The following is a 24,004-nucleotide window of genomic DNA, read 5'->3' as shown; positions in this document are numbered from 1 at the left end:
ATCCCCCTTTTTTAAAAAAAGTAAAAAAGACCACCAGAATTTCAAACCATAGTTCTGATTCATTTTTGAAGGTGTGGAATTCAAATTTTGGAACCAATCAGGACTCCCAGAAGTGCTCTCCATGCTGTAGAGGCTCTGGGTCCCTGGGACAAATCTATATGGAGACTTCAGGCACCCAGGGCAGCCCAAGTTGGGACTTTGTACTAAGGGGGCAGCTGCAGCCCAGAGGGGATGAGAAACATGTTTCCCAAGCACATCTCACAGCAACTCTGTGAAAAAGGGTCTCATGAAAGGCCTTTCTTTCTGGCTCTTAAGAACTTGCTCCTTTTGAGTCTCAATGTAAGCCATGGTCTGGTTTCTTCTCTCCTGTAGGAGGTAGAGCCTGCTGTCCCTGGCGGGGCTGTTAGACAGTTTCAGCCTGACCAGAGTTCATGGCAATAGAGGCGCCAACAGGTATTTCCCAGGATGAGACAATGAGCCTAGTGGTCTTTAAGCTCTTTTAATTTGGGTTCAACATTTTAGGAGCCCATCTGGTCCTATAACCTTATAAACAGGTGCCCGTCCCAGCACCTACATACAACAAAAGTGTGAAGACTGTTCTAGTACTTTGCTTTTATTTGCCCAGTATCCTCCCTCGGTGCCTGTCTCCTGTTAACGCAGCTCCCTTCACTGGGGAGAAATGGTCCGTTCTCAACATCCTCCTAGGGTCACTGGGGCCAGGCCAAGCGTGTAACTCTAACTCCCAGGGATGGCTCAGTAACCCACGCTGAACCAGTCAGAAACCTTCTCTGAGATTTTACATACAGATGCTGCCAGAGGCAAATGCCTTGCATCTGGGTTCTAGCTGCCTGATGCTATATCTCTGTGATGTGAAGTGGAAGAGAATAAAGTTAGCATTCAGGAGCAAGTTGACATCAGAAAAGGAGGTTCTGTTCTTCTAAGTGACCACAATTTCAATAGGCACAATTTCATAGGCATGTGTAGCTTTTAGTTTAATTTCATTAATATTTTTTTTCATTATAAAAGTAAATCATGTTCATTGTAGTCAATGTGGGCAAAACAGAAATGAACTATTTCCACTAATAGTTATCATTATCGTCTTTTTCCTTCCAATCTTTTTTCTTTGCCTATTTTTTTTAAAGCAGTCTTAAGATTTTACTAAATATAGATTTTGTTACTTAGATCTGTTGTGTCTTATAGCTACCATGCAGGTCAAAATTGAGTTTCTAGTTGATGGCCTGGGGTCAATGTGGTCTATATTTAAAGGACAAGAAGTTATGTATGTTTTGCAGTAGGTTTTCTTGTTCCTACAGGGCACCATTTCCTCCACCTTTGTACAGAAATAGAAAGCTTCCTATGTTCCTCCATTGCCAAGACTAAATGATTCTACTGGTTTTCTGTTTCACTCAAGGAAAATGGAAGGAGCCTCTTTTCTTTAAACTGAGAACAAATATGAAAATCATATGGGCTCTTTTTCTTCCCCCAAACCATACCCAATTTTAGTAATAATTAAACACTCAAATAAATTGAGTTATTTTTCATATCTGGGAATTTAGGTTTAATGGTTTTCTGAATTTCAGATTGGTCTGTGCCACAATGCGTGTGGTATTGGTGAGTAAAAACAAAACAAAGAAAAAGAATTTCTTTTGAATTAAAGACCAACAAACTAATGCAACAAGCAACAGTTTATTTTTTAAAAAAGGAAAAAAAAACAAAAAGAAAAGAAAAACAACTTTTTACTACATCTTATAGATTAAGTAAAAATACTTGTATTAATATATATGTATATACATACTGCATATATATATATACATATGATATAACATTAAAATTACATGCTTCTCAGGACAGAAGAATAAGGACATTTCCTCATATGAATTTAAAACTGTATCACGATTTAAAATCACTGCAAGATTAAACTTGTTTCCTTTATTTTCTTTTTTTAGACTTCAAGTACAGGAAATTATCAAACCAGGATCTAAACGTGGAGAACCATCTGCTATGTACGAATGACAACAGACTGCCACAAATCATGAGTCAGGGGTTGTCTGAACTCTCATACAGCTCTTCATAACCCTACAACTGTGTCAACCTTCTACCTGAGATGAGAGGGAATGATAAAGCATGATGGTCTGTAGTTTCCATGTGGATGTTCACATTGACGTTTAAACAAAAGCTAACAAACACGTCTTATCATAGCAACAACACTGGCCATGAAATCACTCTAGAGGAGGATTTCTTTCTCCCCTTTCCTTGCCAAATAAAACATAAACATTGCTGGGGTGGGGGGGGGAAACAGCAACAACTCAGGGTGAAGCACCTCTGGCGATGATCAGCATACAGCAAGGGACAGAGAGGGAGCGTTTCCTTTGTGACAGCTCCTGGCTGACTTGGATGATTGCAAACACACCCTCATCTGCAAAAGGCACTCACATATTGTCTATTTATAAATCATACAGTGGGAGTCCATACATGGGAGGTTTTCCTACAAATATAAAAAAGATAAGCTGAGGACATGGTGTAATAAAGAAAAGAGTATAAGAAATGCACATTTTGGATAAATGTGCGCTTTTTATTTAAAGGACAATCAATATAGTAGTTAAAAAATTTTCATTGAAAAGTTAGGAATTCCGGTGAAATTATCGGTAAGAAGCAAGGTATTAGAGGCTGAGAGATGGAGTCCAGAACATAGAGAGGAGAGACAGTAGCTTTTCAAATGGCCAAAGTAAAGGGTATGGTCAGCTCATAAACTAGAAAGACCATCCACTCACAATGGAATGTATGAGAAAGAAGGAGGAAGTGGGAGAGAAACAGGTGAAGCTGGAGGGAGGGTGGCATCCTTCTGTGTGTGGGCACAGGAAGGGCTGTACCCAGAATCTCCAATGGGAAAGATGGGCTGCAACTCTCTTGCTTCTGCAGTCTGAAGAGACCCTGCCCAAGCCAAGACCGCCCTCACCGGGATACAACCGAGCTAATGGAATTATAAGACGTGCCACTGTTGCAGCTTGAGGCGTAGGCTTCCTGGCCATTGCCATCGAGGTTGATTTTGAACACAGAAGACGCCTTCAGTAGAAAGTCTGCGGCATCCCGGCGCCCCAGCTCCCGCAGTTTGGACATGAGGATGCCGACTGTGCTTTCAGGGTAGGAGGTCCATTCCCGGAGCAGGGCATGGACTGGGCTCGGCAGGAACTCCTTGGGAGCCCCATTATTGGTGTTGTACTTTGCCACAAGGTCGGGGAGGCCCAAGTTCATGGCGAGAAGGCACCAGTCCTTCCCCATGGGATCGGGCGGGTCCAGCAGACGACTAAGTTTCCTCCGGGTCAGAAGGTTCAGATCTGATGCGTGGATGTCCATCCCCAGGCTGGCCTGTGAGTAGATGTCGTGACACCCGAAGCACATGATGCTGCTAAAGCTTTCCTTGTACCCACCCATGGTGTTAGTCAGCGAGGTCTCCTTCAGGGTCTGTGCCCGGAAGAAGTCCCGTGGCTGGTAGATCATGATGGGCTCGTGATGCTCCCTCAGCTGCTGGGGGCTCAAGTAATGCTTTACCGTCAACAGCCCCGGCAGCGTGGTGGCCATGACGTTCTCGATGGTGCTGCACACCGAGTCCAGCAGGAGGCAGCACTTGATCTTTTCCGTCTCCAGCCCTCGCACTTGGACCTCGATGCCCTGGCCGTGGTTGACCAGGAGCACCAGAAGCTCAGCCCCACGGTTGGCTATCTTGCAGCCGCTGACCCACAGGCGAATGTCGGCATCTCCCTCAGCACTCTGTTGGTGGATCCACCGGCAAAGATTCACCTGAACCTTGTGAAAGATGCCACATGGGAAGGGGGTGAGGTGCTCCACGGGGACAATGCGCACACCACCGTAGACCATCACCTCGTCCTCCTCGTCTGTCCAGGAGCGGTGCAGGTTGTCTGTCTTGATCAGGGCGGGGATGTCGACCATGGTCCCACTGCTCAGGTCCCGGGCACAGATGTCCATGGCATCTAGGATCTGCAGCAGCTCCTCTACGTCGCTGTCAGGCACCAGGCGCTGGACATCCTCCATGGTGTAGCGGCCCCGGTAATGGTGGAGGGCCCGTGGGGTCTCCACGGAGAGCAGCTTCCCCAGGACGTTGGTACAGAGCCAGCGGGGGTCCAGGAGTAGCACATCCTGAACTGTTTCACTTTGCATGATGTTGATCTGCCAGAGGGGACAACAGAATGTCACACATAGGAACCTAAATGAATAGAGGCACCAGCTGCACAGAGAACAAAAGAGACTGAGCAGTGACAAAATCTGAGCAGATGTCATAAGGAATGACCCAGATTATTTCATATGGCTGGATCTCAAAAATCAATTACTAAGCCAAAAAAACAGCTCGAGGTCACAGATATTTTGAAAAGACCACGGATTCTTAAAAATGATCAATGTAATGAAAGATGACAACAACAAAAAAGAGAGATGGCAGCTAGCCGAATGGAAATTATTGGCACAAGTGACAAACATTTGAATAAGGACTATATATTCAGTGATACTATATCAATGTTGTGTGTCCAGAATATGATAATATGTTACATTGTAGTTATGTGGGAAATGTCCATTTCTTTAGGAGATACAGGCTAAATTATTTAGGGGAGAAATGTCACGATGCTTGCAAAATAAAAAGTAAATAAATAAAAGAGAGAGAGGATAAAAGCAAATGTAGCAAAATGTAAACAACTAGGTGAATTTAGGTGTAGAGTACGTGAGGGTTTGTCGTACTGTTCCCGCAACTTCTCCAAAGGCTTGCTATTTTTCAAAAAAAGATTTGGAATATTATACTATACTGTAAAGTTTTAACAAACATACATAAAAAGTTCAGGAAAGACACGCCGCCACCATGACAGTGATTGGCCCTGGAGAGAAGAAAGAGGGAGGAACGAGACTAGAGGTGGTGGTCAGAGAGGACTTGGGCTTCGCCAGTCATGTTTATTTCTTTAAAAAGCAAAAGTCAGAAAGAAAAAAATGTGACAAAAAAGTAGAAGCAACTTCCCCTGTTCCTCTTCACTACAAATAATGATGCTCCAAGGCGAGCTCTTTTCTCACACAAAAGCTCAGACTCTGGACCTGTTTGCAGCTGGAGTATTTTTCTGCCTATAGTCTGGTTTAAATCTTTGAGACACCTTCCATATAGAATTCTGTTCAAAATTGAGTCTTAGATTGAAACTTTTTGGAGGGCAGAGACTTTGGGTCCAAGATGATGGGGTAGAAAGAATCTGAACCCACCTGTTGCCAAGAACACATCAAATTTACAAGTACAGAGCGATTCCCCGTGACGAAGAACTGAGGGCTGACTAAAAAGCTCCCGCACAATAAATGAGAGAGAGACCACATAGAAACAGGTAAGAAAGACGGAGATGAAGTACTGTGGGAACCCCACCCCCAAAGCACTGACCTGAAGTAGGGACAGATTATTGAAGAGCTTGTGCACAGAATCTGGGGCATGGCGAAAAAACAGTGGTTTAAAGGGCACCTAATCTCTATGGGAAGGAAATCCATTAACTAATCCTAGAGCATCTGCCAAATGAGAGGGGACTGTGTCAGAGGCACTGGAGAGAGTCATTTGTGGCCCTCTCTCCTTGATCGCATGGGCAGGAGCACGATACAGGCCCTTTAGTCAGCCCTCCAAGACCGTCAGAGTGCACACCAGGTCCGTGGCTCACATTAGCCTCTTGGCTTGTCTTGGGACTCGTAACGGCCCACGCTCACTCCAACTACAACTCCAGACCCCCGATGTGGCTTATTCCTGGGACTTCCTGTAGACCACAGTGCTTTTAGCTACAGCTCCAACTGGCCTACCAAGGTGGCCCTGGTGCAGCTTGCCCAGGGAACTCCCCTCGGCTTGTACTTGCTCCAGCTAAAGCTCTGGTCTCTGTCTTGGCTTGCCTCCTAGCCCAAGCCCATTCCAGCTCCAGCTCTAAGCCTCAGCAAGGCTTGCCCCAGAACTCCATAGTGTTTGTTCCTGCTCCTGCCCCAACCAGCCTGCCAACGAGGCCTCAGTGCAGCTTGCCCCCAGGTCTCCTGGTGGCCCACGCCCCTTCCAGCTCAAGGTCCAGCTGGCTAGCGATAGACACCTGGAACATGCAGTCTACATAGGAGAAGCTCCTACACAAGGCTTCTCCTTCAAGACCAGGAGAGGTTGCTCTTTCATCTAATTTATATTAACAAACATAGAGAGACAGCCCAAATGAGGAGACAGAAAAGTAAGTTCCACATGAAAGCCAGAACAAAACCCTAGAACAAGAACTAAATGAACCAGAGATAAGCAATCTAGTAGATAAAAAGTTCAAAACACTGGTTATAAGGATGCTCAATGAACTAGGGGAAAAATAGATGAACTCAGTGAAATCTTAAACAAAGAGATAGAAAATATAAAAAAAGAAACAATCAGAACTGAAGAATACAGTAACTGAAATGAACAACAGATTAGTTGACATAGAAGGATGAGTCAGCGAGCTGAAAAACAAGGTTGTAGAAATCACCGAATTGAAGCAGCAAAAAACAAAAAGAATTAAAAAGAAATGACAATAGTTTAAGGTACCTCTGGGACAACGTCATAGAGGTCATGAATCATAGAGGTTCCAGAAGGAGAAGAGAGACAGAAAGAGACAGAAAACCTACTTAAAGAAATAATGGCTGAAAATTTCCCCAACCTGGTGAAGGAAGCAGACATTCAAGTCCAGGAAGCACAGAGAGTCCCAAACAAGATGAACGCTAAGAGACCCACATCAAGACAAATCATAATAAAAATGCCAAAAGTTAAAGATTAAGGGAGAATTTTAAATGCAACTAATAACGTACAAGGGATCTTCCATAAGGCCATCAACTGATTTTTCAGCAGAAGATGCACAGGCCAGAAAGGATTGGCACGGTATATTCAAAGTGATGAAAAGGAAAACCTACGATGAAGAATACTCTATCCAGCAAGGTTACCATTCAGAATTGAAGGAGAGATAAAAAGTTTCCCAGAAAAACAAAAGCTAAACGAGTTCATCATCACTAAACTGACTTTAAAAAAAATGTTAAAGGGACTTCTTTAAGTGGAAAAGAAAAGGCCAAAACTAAAAATAAGAAAATGTAGGAAAGAAAATCATCTTACTGATAAAAGCAAACATTTAGTAAATGTAGTGGGTCAACCATAAAAAGCTAGTATGAAGTTTAAAAGACGAAAGTAGTAAGAGCATGTGTAAGCAATGAATTAAGTGACACACACAAATGATGTGAAATATGTCAAAAACATAAATGGGATTGGTGAGTAAAGAAATCTAATGCTTTTAGAACATGTTTGAACTTAAGAGACCACCAACTTAAAATAGACTGCTATAACCATAGCTTGTTACATGTGAATCTTATGGTAACCACAACCACGAACCTATGATACGCAAAACATTTTTTTTTATAAAAGAACCCAAACGGATCACCAAAGGAAGTCATTAATATACAAGAAAAGACAGCAAAAGAAGAAAGGAACAGAGAACTGCAAAATCAACCAGAAAACAATTAATAAAATAGCAACAAATATATAACTATCCATAATTACTTTAAATGTAACTAAACTAAACGCTCCAATCTAAAGACATGGAGAGGCCGAGTATATGAAAAACAAGACCAGTGCACATGATGCCTACAAAAGAGTCACTTCAGACCAGAACACACGCACAGACTAAAATTGAAGGGATGGAAAAAGATATTGCATCTAAATGAAAAAAAACAAAAAAACAAAAAAACCTGGTATAGCAATACTTATATCAGACAAAATAGACTTTAAACAGACAAAGATGGGCATTACATAATAACAAAGGGATCAATCCAACAAGAGAATATAACACTTATAAATATCTACACACCAAACACAGAAGCATCTAAATACATAAAGCAAATATTAACAGACATAAAAGAAAAGATCAACAGTACTGCAATAATAGTAAGGAGACTGTAAACTTGCTTACATCAATGGACAGATCATGCAGACAAAAGATCAACAAACAGTGGTCATAAATGACACATTAGATCAAATGAACTTAACAGATATTTACAGAACATTCCAGCCCAAATCAGCAGAATACACATTCTTTTCAAGTGCACATGGAACATTTTCCAAGATAGACCACACGTTAGGCCATAAAACAAGTCTCAGTAAATTTAAGAAGATTGAAATCACATCAAGCATATTCTCCAATCGCAGCAGTATGAAACTGGAAATCAATTACCAGAAAAAACTAGAAAAAAAACATAAACATGTGGAGGCCAAACAATATGCTATTACACGATCAATGGGTAAATGAAGACATCAAGGAGGAAATTTAAAAAAATATTGAAACAAATGAAAATGAAAATACAACAATGATGCAAAAGCAGTTCTCAGAAGAAAATTCATAGTGAAACAAGAAATAAAAAAAATCTTAAATGATCTAAACTTATACTTAATGAAACTAGAAAAAACAAACAAAAAAACAAACCCAAAACCCAAAGTAGAAGGAAGGAAATAATAAAGTTCAGCCCAGAAATAAATGAAATAGAGACTAAAAAATAATAGAAAAGATCAAATGAAACTAAGAGCTGGTTCATTGAAAATATAAACAAAATAGATAAATCTTCAGCCAGATTCATCAAGAAAAAAGAGAGAGAGGGCTCAAATAAAAAAAATCAGAAAGAGAAGAGACAACCCACACCACAGAAATACAAAAGATTATAAGAGAATAGTATGAGCAATTATACAACAACAAATTTGACAACCTAGAGTAAACGGATAAATTCCTAGAAACATAGGATCTTCCAAGGCTGAATTTTGTTTCTAGTAACCAGTCTGTTCAGATTTTCTGTTTCTTCCTGATTTGATCGGTAACCAAGAAAACTCCCAACAAATAAAATTCCAAGACTAGCCGGCTTCTCAGCTGAATTCTACCAAGCATTCAGAGAAGAATTAATATCTATCCTTCTTATACTATTCTAAAAAAACGGAAGAAGGAAAGCTCCCAAACTCATTCTACTAGTATTACCCTGCTAGTATTACCTCCTAGAACCCTGTGTGGACTCATGGAGCCCTTACCTCGCCAGTACTGTGGAGCTGCTGGGCTATGCACCTGAGGTCCTCCTCGCTGGCCAACGGGTTCAGCTGGTCTTGCACGTCATACACAAACTGCTGCAGCGACATCAGCTGGTTGGGCCCATTGAGCTTCCTCCAGGAAGGCAGCGTGGAGATGATTTTCTCACACAGGTGAGTCATCAGAGGGCAGACCTAGGACATGTAGGACAGGACAGGACAATTTACAGCTGTGGGGACTCAGGAGGAGCCTAGATAGGCATTTATGGAGACTGTTGTTGAAATATTATTTCAATTTAGACTAATTCTTGGTAACTGTCTTGATATAGGTTTTTAATCTTTTAACTTGGTTAAGTAAGTCAGTCTATGTTCTAGACTCATATACTCAACACATCTTCCTAATTAAAAACCACACCAGCCATACACTGTAGCACTCCAACATTCATCAGGCAGTCCCCTCTAGGATCATAGCTTTTATGTCAGCTAAATTCCACTCCCCATTCAAAAAACTCAAAATTCTCAGGGATAAAGGCAGTTTGTTTGGCGATTTCCAACTGCCTGACCTCAGGAGTTAAGGGAGGTGGGGTGTGAAGCAGACATAATACCACCCCTAGCTCAAGGACTCCCTACAGCCCAGAAGCCTCATCCCATGGGTGGGGAGGCGCTGGGAGCCCTTCATAGACCACTGCTCGTGATCATCACCCACTGGTTTCTGTGACCAGGTTCCTGCCAGATGACTCCCCACCTGCCGAATGTGCCATAATGGGGCCCCATCAGAAAGCAAGGGCCTGGCTTCCTGAGAGAGGAGAGGGTTCTCGAAAACTCCAAAAGCATGTCTGGAAGTGGAGCCTGGTGTGTGAAGAGGCATTTATCAGCCTGGCTGGGGAAGGAGAGGCACGTACTTGTTTACACTCAGGCGTGGGTTGCAGGAACATTCTAGGGGCATTCTAGCCTTTTGCCACTGCAATGTTTGCCCTTTTCACACCAATTTCAGAGATCTTTTTGAATAATATAGATAATAATCGTTTATGTGTCAAACCCATTGAGAATATTTTCCCTAGTCTATCTCACCTTTTAAACTTTGTTTTTAGAATTTATTTGCCAGTAAATTTTTTTTTTTACCTTTCATATTGTCAAATAGGTAAAATTTCTTTGAAAACTTCTGGGGTTTTCTATCTACATTTGAAAGGTTTCCCAAAGCAGTTCTGAGTTATTTTAAATTATATTCTCTTACATTTCCATTAAAGATATTGTTCTATTGTTTTACATTTAAAAGCTTTAATCCACCTAGAATTTATTTTGGGGCTATGTAGTGATTAGGAGTTCAACCTTATTTCTGGCAAATAGCCATTTGTGCTAAAATCTTTATTAAGTAAACATTTTCCTCATTAAATTGAAATAATATCATTGTTTATTGATTACAGAGACTTTATAATATGTTTTACTTATTCTATTAAAATTTTAAGATTAAAAAAAAGTTTTCTCAATCCCATTCAGGTGCTAACTGGAATTGTATTAAGTTTATATAATTTGGGAAAACGAGACATTTAGTAAGATCTTGTCATCCGAGAACACAGTCTCATTCCATTTGTTCATCTATTATTTTATGCCCTTCGATAAATGTTGTTCGTGACTTTTTTTTACTTTCCTGCATTTTCTAAATATTTCACAAGAAATCACTTTTGAATTGCTTCTGTAATTTGTAAAAAGCAGTTTTACTTTTAAGCAGACCACTAAAACTGTCAGAATTTCCTACACTCTGAGGTGGTCTACTTTGCCCATAACCCCTTCATTTCGTGGCCATCTCCTCGTTTCTCTGCTCTTCCTTCCTCGTTCCAGAGCAATAGAATAAAAACGTGTCCAAGCAGCCACCTTGTACTGGGCCCCCTGGAACCCAAACCAAACCAAGAGGGCAGCACAAAGAGGCCCGCCGGGGTCACTGGATGGGCTGGGCAAAGGGTGGATTCCCACCGTCTCCAGGTATACTCACCGAAACAATTTGGCTCCGTATTTCCTGCAGGTGATTTCGAAGTACCTTCATGTCCTTAGACCCAGAAGCCCCAGCATCCAGAACAAAGAGCTTATCTGAAACGTGAAGATCGTTCCCAAACCTAAGGGAAGAGTGGTAGCCTCAGGAGAGTGATGCAGTTTCGCCAGGTGTTTCCATAGCAGGACCGGGCTCCTGCTGGCTGCTGGCCTGAAAGGCTGCTTGGAGGCCAGGAAGTTCTGGTGACCTTGCGAAGGCCCCCCTCCCTGCTGTTTACTGGGCACTACAACGTTACACTAGGGCAGAAGCCTGGAGACACCCGCATGCTTTCAGCCATGCAGATGGGCACCGTGGGTCCCACAAAACGGCAGGAACACAGAATGGAAAGATATCAGCTGCCCTGACGAAGGAAAGGTGAGGCCTTATGTGCTCACCTTACAAGTAGAGAAAAGATACAGTTACAGTTGATGGAGTAAGAATAGAGGGATGAGTATGAGAGTTAGAACTTAGATCTAAAAATATTAGTAGAAGCCCTATTTTTCATATCGGGAAGATAACAAATAAGTGTCTTCATTTGATAAACAGAATTTTATTTGTATAATATGCTACAGTTACTAGCATATTATATAGAGCTGCAGGTTCAAACTTTCTGTGGACAGACACTCAGTAGAAATATGTATTTTTTTACATGGTGATCCTGTGTGCATCCATATTTAGAAGTGAAACAAAAGTTTTACAAAACTACTTGTCATGAAATGTGCTCTGATAGTCTCTACGCCATCCCACTCTATCCCATTTTCAAGAGTTGACCTAGACCACCTAAATGAATTTCATAATCCACTAGTGGGTTGCAACTCATATTTTGAGAAATATTCATCAGTGGTTATCATGATAATCATCAAAAAACCTTAAGGCTAAAACAACTAAAAGAACTAAGAATCTAATGCAGAACAGAGTAATAACAGTTGATAATACTGTATTTTATAATTTAAATTTGTTGATAGTGGAACGAAATGTCCTTGTCAAAAAAAAAAAAGAGTAAGAAAGATAAAACATGTGAGCTGATGGATATTTTCATAAACTAGATAGTAGGAATCCTTTTACAATGTAAACATATATCAAATCACCACAATGTACACTTTAAATATCTTATAATTTTATCTGTCAATGATAACTCAATAAAACTGAAAAAAAAAAAAGCCATAAAATATTCATTGCTTTGATAAAAATGAAAAATGCAACCAAAGAAAGCAACCAGGGACAAGAGGCCTTTAATTTCTTTAATTCCTTTTTCTGTTCACAGGACTTTGGTTATATTTTCCCTGAAGACCCAGCATCTGCTGCTTACCTGTTCCTGATCTCTTTCAGCAATGTTGTGTCTTTGTCATATCCAAACTCGCCTCCAGCTGGACGAGGGACGTTCATGATGTCAGCGTGGGTGGCCACCAGGACAACTCGGAGTGGGTTCTTCAGTTTGCCGCCAAAGGCTGGGGGCAGAGAGAGAACCGTTTTAGAGATGGGTCCACCTTCGTGACTGCCTCTTCTTTCTAGGTGAGGAAGAATGTGCTCGCTGGCCTCAGGCCCAGGCTGTCTCTGCAGGTGGATGTACAACTGCCTGAAAATTTGAGGACCCCATGCCTGCTGTGTCACGTAACCTCTGGGCCCCAGGCCAGGCTAAAAACAGAATGAGCCTATTTCCTGGGCCTCAAGGAAAGTTATTCAGAAATGGATCAGAACCAACCATAGAACAGAAGGCAGCTTCTCAGATCTATCTCCAAATAGGCCTTACTTGCATGGTGAGGGGAGATCTAACCTCTGACCAGGGGGTTGCCCTTCACAAGACCAAAGAAAGCGCTCTGAATGCGGTAACACTACAGAAATGACTCAGAAGAGAAACTCCTGCAATTTACACAGGCAGAGAGCCTCTCACTTCTGGGAGTGCTTAAGACGAAAACATGAAAGAAAAAAAAAGAAACAAAGAGATAAAGTAGTGGTACCCTAAGGGGAATTAAGCTCAGTTTATTTGATTATTATAAACTTTTCAAAGAAAAAACTGACTGCTGAATATGTGTTTTGCCAGAGAAGGCTGCTGCTTTTGTTGTATGAAAAGAACAAAGGACGTTTATTCCATACTATCTTCTTCTCTAAGATAAAGTTAGGATAATGCATTCAGTCACTGTGGTCCCTTTTCTTCCATTCTTGATGGAACTATAGAATGAAAGAAAGCTCATTCTGCTTGTGAATTATGTACCCGTGAAGTAAAGGTATAGGAACTATCAAAGGAGGTATTCCATTTTGCACCCAACAAAAGTGATCACAGCTCTAATATACAGAAAGAGAGAGAGAAAGGGCTCTCAAGAACTTGCTCAGAATTGGGTCTTTGTCGCAAAAACTATGTGAGCACGAAACAATTTCCTGCAGAACAAAATGAACAGTTGGACCTCAGGGAACTTCTGGAGTGGAAATCTTCTATTAGGAAGGAGGAATGAAGGGTGCCACAAGCCAGGATCCAAGCAAAGCCAGGGTGCAAGGCCAGTGGAAAAGGTGCTCGCTCACCCAGGGAAGTCTCAGCTTACCTATGGGTTCTTCAACTGGCACGAGAGACTTCAGGAAACCGAGCCAGAAAATCACTTGATTCAACTGGATTTCATAGGGTTCTTCTAGACTAAAAACGATGACATGGATTGATGTGGGATCATTTGCAGCAAAATAGTCATAAGAGCAGAAGTATACAGGATTTCCAGAGAACTCCCACACACTGAAATCGCCAACTCCTACAGAGAAAAATATAAATTACTTTTGTGAAACAGCACCACCAGATTTCAATCACAATTTTTCTTAGCACTTTAGGGGTTACCAGTAGGGAAAGTGTCATCTGTTTATCTATGCATCTACTTAAGTGTGGATCTACATATGTAATACTGACATAGCTCTATGATATATACCTTTATCTGTTTCTATATCCATAGCTTTCATCTCTGTATCAGTGAATCTATCTATATCTACTTATCTGTTTTCCTAAACACCTTCATTATTGTATCTGTATCTATATCTCTACCATATTTACTTATAGTACCCTGAATGGTACACACACGCACATATAATATTCCCCCTCGCATGTGCATGCCTATACTCATACATGGAAATGTGTGTGTATACATATATTGGTAGATAAAAAATAAGAAAGAACCACCTGGGGAAAGAACAAACATCCATCATGTCCCTTACACAGAAGCATGAGTTATGCTATAGTCCATCCCAATGGATAGCAGAACTCACAAAGTGAAAGAACATGTGATGGGCTTTGTATCCTTAAGTAAGTATAAATTCTTTTTGGAAAATGACTATATAAAATATTGAACATAAAAGTTGCTATGAAATGTAACCTTAATCTTGGTTAAATAGTGACTAAATTCATCTTCCACAGGCGAGGGAGCAACATGTTCAGGTCAGTCGGAAGCAAGCGGGCTGTCTGCACAAGTGTAAGATGCAGCAGTCGACTGACAGGTCGGGCAGGGCTGGGAGGTTGAGTGTAGTGGTGGGCAGTTGCTCTCCCACACCTGAGCTGTGGGTGCGGCTGGTTTTCACAGAAGTGTCTGTAGGTGAAATTCTGACCTAATAACCATGGACTTTCATTCTATTCCTTGAGGGCTAGTGGTTTTCAAAGTGGAGTTCTCGGACCAGCAGTAGCAACAACACTTGGGAATCCCCGGGGCCTGCTGAAACAGAAGCTCTGTGGGTAGGGCCTACAGTCTTTGTTTTCACAGACCTCCAGGAGATTCTCATGCGTCAAAACCTCCAGGGGTTTAAGAACCATTGCTTTAGGCCACACACACAGAGTAGTCTATTTCTCACTGGGTTTGGGATAATAAAAGAGCCTTCATGAAGATGCTCCCAACTGCCATTATATGAATGCCTCCCAGTGCCAGATGCTGTACTAGGCCCTTAATAAACATCAGCTCATAAAGTCCTCACAGATGAGGGAACTGAGTCTCAGGAAATTGCTTTATCTCTGCTCTAAACTGGATCTCAACAAGGCAGGGGCCCATGTTCAAGTGACTTGGGTGCAGGTAGAAGTCCTGGGGTCGGTGGGGGGTGGGGGGGGCGCCCAGGGGGTATTATAGGGAAGATGCAGTGGTTGCTGGAAGGAGTAAACCAGCTCTGGTAACATTTAAAACTTTACCCCTTGGGAATTTCTGAGAGCAAAGAACATACTTGAAATTTTGCTTATGGAAAAGAAATTGCTTGTGTTTGTATTAGAGCATTAGCCACGGCTTTAGATATATTTAAAAATAATTCTTCTTGGGTATATCAAACTGCTAGAGGGATTGTATTTTATGAGATTTCCAATCCAATTGGATGTTTAGCTCTACTTTAAAAAAATATATTAATTTACTCAACAGTTCTTTATTAAGTACCTACTTTGTGCCCAGTGCTTCTCTAGGTACAGAGGACACCTAGCTTTACTTTTTAGGAGTACTGACCAGCCCTGCTTCAGTCCTGGGTCAATCCCAATATCACTGCACTGGCTCCCCCTCTGTGCTTAGTGGGGCTGTGACGGATGCCCACCGGGACAGGCTTCCTTAGGGTAATTCCTTACAGCCCTGGCAAAAGGACACTTGAAGTCCTTCTCTTTTGGGGTGGGTGGGACATACCATTCAAATAGGCGTTCTGGATGTCGATGGCCTTAGTGGACTGGTCATCAGCAGAGCAGTGCGAGTGGTGGGACGGGGCCACAAACACCTCCAGCATCCCCTTGGTGAGGCCTGGCTCAAACATCATGCTGCGGCTCCTCACGCTCACGTTCTCGCAGCCCGGGTACAGGTTGTTGATGCTCACGGAGACTGCAGGCCAGAGAGGAGCCGTCAGAGTTGCACAGGGCAGTGTGCGTACCTGCTCTCCCTCCCAACCTTTGCCTATGTGTGGTCCTGTTCCAGGACACTCTGTCCCTACCCCACTCCTGCTTCAGGCGGGATTGTGATTGTGCCCCTTGTGATGTTTTGTGCAGTAACTTTCTCAGAAATGTTGTTTCTGTTTGCTTTACCTCCCAGGTCCCTTTCCTGTGCTCTCTGTGCCAGGAGGGGCTGACTTGCTTGCCATTTGCCGCTGGTTGGGGTCGGCCAGCGGGAGGCACTGGAGAGGCTGGGAGGAAAGGAAGAGGCATTTCCTCCTTCCTCACCACCTGCTGCTGCTTCTCTGATACCAGTGTGTTTCTCTGACTCCAGACACCTCCACCCCACTCCAGCCGAGTGGCTTTACCCTGGAGCTCCAGTTTTTCCAGAAACACTATTTCTTCCTCTTGTTTCTTCAGCTCCCCTGTATTCTTAACCTCCAGATGCTTCACTGTCTCTTGGATGTTCATGTGAATTTTGCCGGACCCTGACTGTTGCAGATGAGACGAATACCACTTTGGTACGATTGTTTCAGATTGAATGCAAAATGATTTTAGACAGTACCAGGCCATGGCATTAAATAATGCTGAATCCCACAATGATAAAATCGTTCCTTTTTAAATTCCCTTGAAGGCCTTTGAATTGCTGTAGCAGCCAGTCTCAATGTGGCATTAAGTCTTCAGCATTTCTTCAATCCTTACTAATCTTCCCTTTTAATAAAGAGGGAGCAGGCAACAGTATAGAGCTAGATTTTAATCACATTGTTTGCTGTTCATTACATTTATTTTATTTATGGCAGTGGTATTGCTTTTCCATTAATGGTAAGGATATTAACTATTTCATTTTCATATCGATGTGTTTTAGCAAATAAAAAAAGTGAATCGGTTTAACAAATGTACATAAATAATAAGAGTGACACTTGAGGGGACAGCTGAATAAGACAGTACGTGTCCCCTGTGTCAGGGCAGAGCCTGTGCGTCTCCAGGAACAGTACCCTGTGCTCACTCGCTATCACACTGTTCGCTGGCCTGCTCTTCTCTCCCAGCGGAGTTGCCAAGGCAGAGCCGGTCTGTCCACTTCAGCGCTCGGACTTGGAACAGCCAAAGTGTGGGCTCCGCTAGTGCATCGAGGGAGGGGCCTGTGAGCTGAACTGTACCCTACCAAAGTTAGTACTTTGGTTCACGGTTAATAGCCACGGACATTGCAAAGTACTAAAGAAAGGAGCATTTCACCTGGGCCTCCTGACTTTAAAATTGGTGATCCAAACAGAAAGGTAACCCCTTGTTTAAAGGGCGAAGATTTTAGACTGAGGGCACAGGCACTGGAAGAGGGGAAGATGAGGATGAGAAAAGTGGAGCTCAAGGGCAGAGTCAGGTCCAAGGGCAAGGGGAAGGGCAATAAGATGGGAAGAATTCTTCATATATATTTGTATTTTTTTCTGATTGTGTAAGTGGAACACTTGGCAAGCAGAAATGTAAAGAAAAATGATTCTATTCCCAGCGGCAATGTGGTTGACATCTTAGTGTATTTCTCTGCAGATTGTTACTCCGGGTCTGAAAAAAGGTATGGGGTTTCACAAGAATGGGTTTTGTCCATTTCCTTGTGCTATGAAACTGTGTCCGGGACGACTGCTGTCAGGAACAAACCTTGTCTTAGTGGCACTGTGGGCTCCTGCTTGCCAAGGGTGAGCTGACCAGAATATGAGAAATAACAGGCATTCCTGTACCTTGAAGACATTTTTTGTTTGGAGAATAAAACGGTAGGGCAGGATTTGTATTCACTATTAAAATAACAGTTTCGTTGGGAAACACTGACATCATGGAAGAAAAATTTTTTGGGGGGAGGATTACCGACCCTTTGTGGTAAAAAGTGGCAGGCCCGAGGGGGAAGCCACTTGCACTCTGGTCAGAAGACTTCCTCCCACATGCTCTTCTCTGGTGAGAGCTGGTGACAGTCTCCTGCAGGTTTCTCCTGGACCTTGGCTCCTCCACTGATACTGGGTATTTCCTTCCTACTGTAGAACCACAATTCAACAGCTCTGACACCTAGCTGGTCACAAACAAGTATGTATGTGGCAGCCAAAGAGTGGGTGGTGGTGGGTAGACCACCATATGCCCTGAGTGGCTTCAGGCAGGGGCGGACCAGCTCCACCCATGGCACTTGGTCCTGTCTCCTGGCTGGTGGATCAGCCTGTAGCCTCCAGTGTTTTTAAGAGATAACAATGCAAAGGGCTAACTTTCTTAAGGCCAACAAGCCCCTTGCTGTCTGAGTGATATAAATGATATAAATGTGCCCACAGAGGCATCTCTCCTGGGAAAGGAAAAAGGCCTGACCATTCTAGTAGAGGTTACGGCTATCCAGAACACTGATCTGGGACATAGCAGGGCATGGCCCATAGGCATAAGCATTGCCACTCTGAAGTGACAATGTTGCTGTTTCTGGAAGCAGACATCCTTCCCTGGAGGACACAGCCCCCCACTAGAACCTGCACCCTTCCCCAGCCCAGTCTTCCTCAGGTGGCCCTCTTGTCACCTTGTATTTGTGCCAAGCTCTGCTTTTCCAAGGACACCCTTAATGCTGTTTTGTGAGGGCCTGGAAGTGACTGGTGAGCTGCTCAGAGTAGAGCTAGCAGGGTCCAGGCCCTGTGTGCTGCTGCCTCTTGCCAGCGGCTCTCTTGCCCTGCGGTGTGCTTGCCCCTGCACTGGGCAGGAGGAAGGTCTGCTACAGTGCCTACAGGCAGAGCTCCTGGCCCTTCCCAGGCCTCAGGAAGGTCTAGATTTAACTTCAGTCTTGTCTCTTCTAAGGGCTGCATAGAATCTTTACCCTGCCCCTCCTCCCCAGCCCCCGCTGGGGCAGACCAAGCACCTGGTATTAAGCAACACAGCCCTCTATGGGTTACACAACTTTTCCATCCTTGCCTAGGCCCTCTAGGAGGCCACCAGACAGAACTGAGGCTGAATTCCACCTCTACCACTGACTAAGGGTGACCTTGGCCCAGAAGTCACACTCTATTGAATTTCTGGAATGTCATTTCTATGAAAGGGCAAAATTTCGTGAATAGGGTGGGCGAGTCTGCTTCTGAGCTCTCTCTCCTGGTCTGTGGGTCTCTTAGATTTAGGGGGCTGGGTGGAGAAGGGGTGAAATGCGATGCCTGTGCCTCCATATATGGGGCAGCCACACTCCTCCCCACTAACCAGCACCAGGCAGGAATATGAATCAAGTGTGGCCAGAGCTTCCGCTTTTCAACAAAAAGCAAAGTATCTAGCTTTTTAGGTGAAATCTCTAGATTTTTCAATGTTGGTAGCTAATTCAATTTTTCTCCTTCCCCTCCCCCAAGCTACACAACTGCAGCTTGCCAGACTGCTGGGTTTCAGCCTCTGCCTTAGGCAAAACATCTTGGGTTACTTTTCTCTGAAATGGGTTTATGACACAACCTCACAAAGTTGTGAGACTCCCAAGAGACGATATGTGTACAGCACCTGGAACACAGACTATGCTCATCACACACGTGCCTGTCCGTACCTTCTTGCTTCTACCTAGGTTTCGTTTTTGTCTCACCAAGGAGCAAAAACTTTGCCAGCTGAACAATTATTTGGTTATTCTCTCATATCTTGGACTTCTCTCATACCTTCCCAGCATTTATTACGTTCCTCAGTCTTGCAAATCCCCAAGTCGACTTGCCTTTAGTCAAGTGACCACAGAGAGCAGAGCTGAGCTTCCTGAGAGAACAGTGACATTAGCTCCCAGGAGAGGGGATACATTTGAAAGGTTTTCTCCCTTCGGTTCCTTCTGGTCAGGAAGCCAGCATCCTCTGAGACCACAGGACACCAGAGAGATTCTAAAGAACTAAGTCCCATGGGATATTAAAAAAAAAAAACAAAGAACAGTGTTTATCTCCTAACAGTCCTTTTGGAGAAGCCAGGCCCCCCACTAATGAGTTACCTCCACATAGAAATTTGAGGGCTAGGCCTGGGAAGGTAGCTCTGAACCAAGGTGGCCGAGAGAACAAGAGAAGCAGCCTCCCTATGAGACCCGCTGAGTCTCTATGCTGATTGCAGTTGAGGTGGCTCGTCTGGTCTATAAGGGAATCTTCCGTCACTGAGCCCTGTGACCCAAGTCTCTCTAAGTACTAGCTGAAGGATGTTGTTACACACGGTGACACCTGCTAATAAACCAGTCATCCTGAGCCGCATTGTATCAAGAATCTAATTCCAGATTCTTCCGGATGTGGGAAAATGACCAGGAAAAAGATGAACGGAGATACTACTGAGAGGTGAGGGTTGAGCAGCAGATAAAATCTTATTATCCTGGGGAACTCTTAGGCTTGATGTGTGGCTGGTTCACTTTACCTTAAGGACTCCTGGGGCATAATTTCATACCCAATGAGGTTTAAGAAATTCCAGATTAAGATCTAGGAAGCTACCTCTTTGTCTCTCTGTCTCTCCGTCTCACTCTGTCTCTCTCTGTCACTAACTTTCTCTGTCTCTCTAGCTCTGTCTGCCTGTCTCTGTCTCTGTCTCTGTCTCTCTCTCTCTCACACACACATACACACACACACACACCGTCTCCTTCCCTCCCCACCCCTGCAATAGTGGCTCAGATTAGACTGACCTTAAACGAGACAGGGCTGACTCCCTCTAGGGGTGACAACATGAACTGTCAGAGAAGCTGACCAACTAGAAACACTGGCCAGGTTTACACGCTAGGCTGAACCTCATCACTCAATCTGGGAAACTACTGACTTTAGAGAAGGTACAACCCATCTGACATCCCTACACTGAGCTCAAATTACAGTGGAAAATGGAAAACGTGTGCACACAAATGCCCTGACTCAGGAGTTCCAAGCGTCATTCATAAGCCCTGACTCAGGAGCCACACACTTCATGAACGCCAGCTGTGTGACTCCAGGCAGCCTACTTGACCCCTCGAGGCTTCAGTAAAACGGTGGTAAAACTACTGCGTAAGCCCGTCTCATGGATGAAATGAGGTGTCACATTTACCACATTTTGTGCAGTTCCTGGCACACAGTTGGTGCTCAATAAGTATCAGCAATATGCATTGGCAACATTATAATCATTCTGATTATAAATCCATTTTGGTTATTTTTCTCTGAAAGTTTCCATTTTACTACTGTGTTCAGGGAAAACGAGTTGAAAGGGGCGCATAAAGCTCAGTCAACTGTCCCCCCTGCGCTAATGTTCCCAGACCGCCTTCCTCATGGAGAGAAGAACTACATAGAAACAAACTGAAAACACTTGTATTCAACCTAGGGGACAGGTATGACACCTTTGTAACATCATGAACAGAAAACGAATCTGAGGCACAAGGCTTCAAATTGACATTATTTAGGAAAATCTTTGAAGATCTCTTTGCTTACTGTTGCAAATCTTAAGTCCCTCGCTCTACAGGGGGTTCAGGAGAAATAACACCCAGATGCCACAATCTCCTGTTGCTCACTGTGGGTGTGTCTCCCTGGGGAAGGACAGGTAATCCTGCAGCTCTGGGTGCGAATCCACCAATAATCGTGTCTGCGAGAGGTGGGGAAGGCAGCAAAGCCAGCTTCCTGACGAGGGTCCATGTGGGTGGAGAGACCAACCATGACAACCAGTAAGGAGCCTTTCAAAACCACCAACCGACCTCACGATGTGCAGGAATAGCGCTCCCACCTGACTCCCAGTTTGTTGCTCTCTGTTCCTGCATTTCTGGGTGAGCCCGCAGGCTTCCGAGAAGAAAGCATGCGAGTGAGGACGCAGCCCGGGGCCACCATTCAATCTGTGCAATCTGGAACCAGTGCTAGTCCAAGCCCTTTGTGTCATCAGGGGCCAGGTCCCCGAGTAGAATATGACACAAATCTGCTATTGGCACATTTGTGATTGTGGACCTTCATGCCTGTGAGCACGAGTTCAGTGACATCCTTTCCTTGCCATTCCCAGGCAATTGCTGGGCAATGTGGGGGAGGGGGTGGACACAAGGCCCACGGCCGGGCTAGACCACACCTGAAAGCCACCAAGGCGGTGGGATCCGGTCAGCCTGGGACCAATAGACCACTCATCCTAGACCCTGACCCAAGACAGGGCAAAGCCAAGCACTGGAGAGGCAGGGGCCGGGCTGGAGGCGCCTACCTGTCGGCTTGGAGGCCAGGGGCGAAGGCGGGAACCTGGTGGAGTTGGTGGAGGAGAGTCTGGGCCGGCGTCTCCTGAAGAAGCTCCTCAGCAGCCCGCACTTGAGAGACTCCACCAGGGTGGTCTTCCCAGACCCCGAGTGGCCGAACAGCTTCAGTTTGATCCTCGGCTGCAGGTTCTGGGTGGGTCGCAGTTGCTGGATGAAGAGTCCTCGGTGAGTATCCTGGACACAGTGAAAGGGCCCATTAATCACAGAGACAGAGGAAGGCCCGAGCAAGCGGCGATGCCGATTCCCAGGGCTCCGAACCCCGGACTGCAGCTTCCCAGCCTGCAAAATTTACCCCTTTTGTTCTGACCCTAGTACTTGTTTAAAAATTCATGTGAAATGCACATAACATACAATTCACTACTTTAACCACTTTAAAGTGTACCGTTCAGAGTCTTTTAGAACGTTTACAACGCTGTGCCGCCACCACCAGAGCATTTTCAGCACCCCAGAAAGAGCCGCAGCACTCATTAGCAGTCACTTCACACTCCCCTCTCTGCCCAGCCCCTGGCAACCACCCATCTGCTCTCTCTCCACAGATCTGTTGATTTCCATTGCATTTGATGCATAATGAATGAACTGGGGGGAGCGATTCCTATGAAACAGGGTCAGCCCTGTGAGACTGGCCAGGGGCACTTGGTCCTCACCGTGAGGGGGCGTCTGTTTCCTTTATGACATTGTGATGATAAGAAGAGAGGCATCACTAGGTACAAAGCTAAATGAGGAGGAGGGGCCTGGGTGACACAATAACCTTTCCACTTTCTTCTTTCCCAGTCCTACAGGGACTGAGGGAGAAGCAGGAGTCTCCCCATTCAGGATAATTCACTCATTCATTCATTCATTCATTCATTCATCAGCAAACATTTATTGTCAGCCTCCCATGTGCTAAGTACAGTGCTGACAACTGGAAGGTCTAGACTCGCCTCAGATCCATGGTCTTGGGGAGACACAGACATGTGAACACTCTGACATGAAATATAACAATGAGAGCTTTGGATGGAATAGTGCTGGCAAGATGCTCTTTGCACCCAGAACACCGGCCTCAAGTTCTACATAGTGAAACATTGATCCGGCCATCCTGGAAAATTCAGAATTTTAGATATTCACTGCAAGAACCTGGCACAGATTCCTGGAGGTAAAACTCACGAAAATTATGAACACTCCTCTATGACTAGAACCCCCTCGAGTTTTAGCTCAGACCTCTTTGTGCCTCCAGCAATTTTTCAGCTTGTTTAATTTTCCTGCCCTGGTGCTGAACCTCAGGGAGGTATTTGCTCATGGATTTCTGCATTTATAAGTCGTCATGCTCTTTGTTCGCCTTTCTGTCTCTCCAACTCTGGAGGTAGAGGTTTCCCCTGTGACCTTAATTCCCAGACAATCTAGGATGAGTTGTGGAATTTTGAGTTTGTTCAGATTTCTATTTGTCAGGACATATGGACAACTTCCAAGCTCTGAACATGTTGAACTGGAAATCAGAAACTCCATTATAATTTATAAGCACAGAATTAAGATCCCAAAAGTGTTTGCTCTTTGCTGCTTCCATTTTAGTTTCTATGAGTGTTGTGTCATTAGCAGTCTATATCTTTTTTCTGAATGTGGAAGAAGAGGAAAGGGTATAGAAATTGGAGGAAAGGACAATTCTTTTAATATCTCAGCATCCTGCCCCACTGTTGGGATATGGGGTGTGGGGGGTGGGAGCAGTCTTGAGGGAGAGGTAAAAGAACAAATGTTCTAGAATTCTGACCAGACCTATTTGCCTCTTCACCAAAGTGGTCTTATTAGAACACTGTCTCTTGTTATCATCCTTTGATGTCCACCTCTCCTTTAGCTCTTAGCAAAGTTGTCTCCCTGTTTCTCTTGGCAGCAGCCCATGATTTTGTGCCACTAGGC

At 44.0% G+C, this 24,004-nt stretch overlaps 1 protein-coding gene across 1 annotated transcript; it reads right to left on the bottom strand.

Moving 5' to 3' along the window:
- Positions 1-1,670: 1,670 nt before the first annotated feature.
- Positions 1,671-22,402, bottom strand: LOC120612968 (death-associated protein kinase 1-like; the record flags this gene model as incomplete). Its single annotated transcript, XM_039875689.1, has 7 exons — positions 1,671-4,185; positions 9,074-9,262; positions 11,058-11,178; positions 12,403-12,541; positions 13,631-13,828; positions 15,710-15,898; positions 22,069-22,402. Coding segments are annotated over 7 exons (2,403 nt in total), but the record flags the coding sequence as incomplete, so codon positions are not given.
- Positions 22,403-24,004: the final 1,602 nt, after the last annotated feature.

This window comes from Pteropus medius, unplaced genomic scaffold (assembly GCF_902729225.1).
Source record: "Pteropus medius unplaced genomic scaffold, Ma_sr-lr_union100, whole genome shotgun sequence".
NCBI classification, from domain to species: Eukaryota; Metazoa; Chordata; class Mammalia; order Chiroptera; family Pteropodidae; genus Pteropus; species Pteropus medius.
Note: the sequence above shows the minus strand (reverse complement) of the source record. Positions and strands in the feature narration are given on the sequence as shown.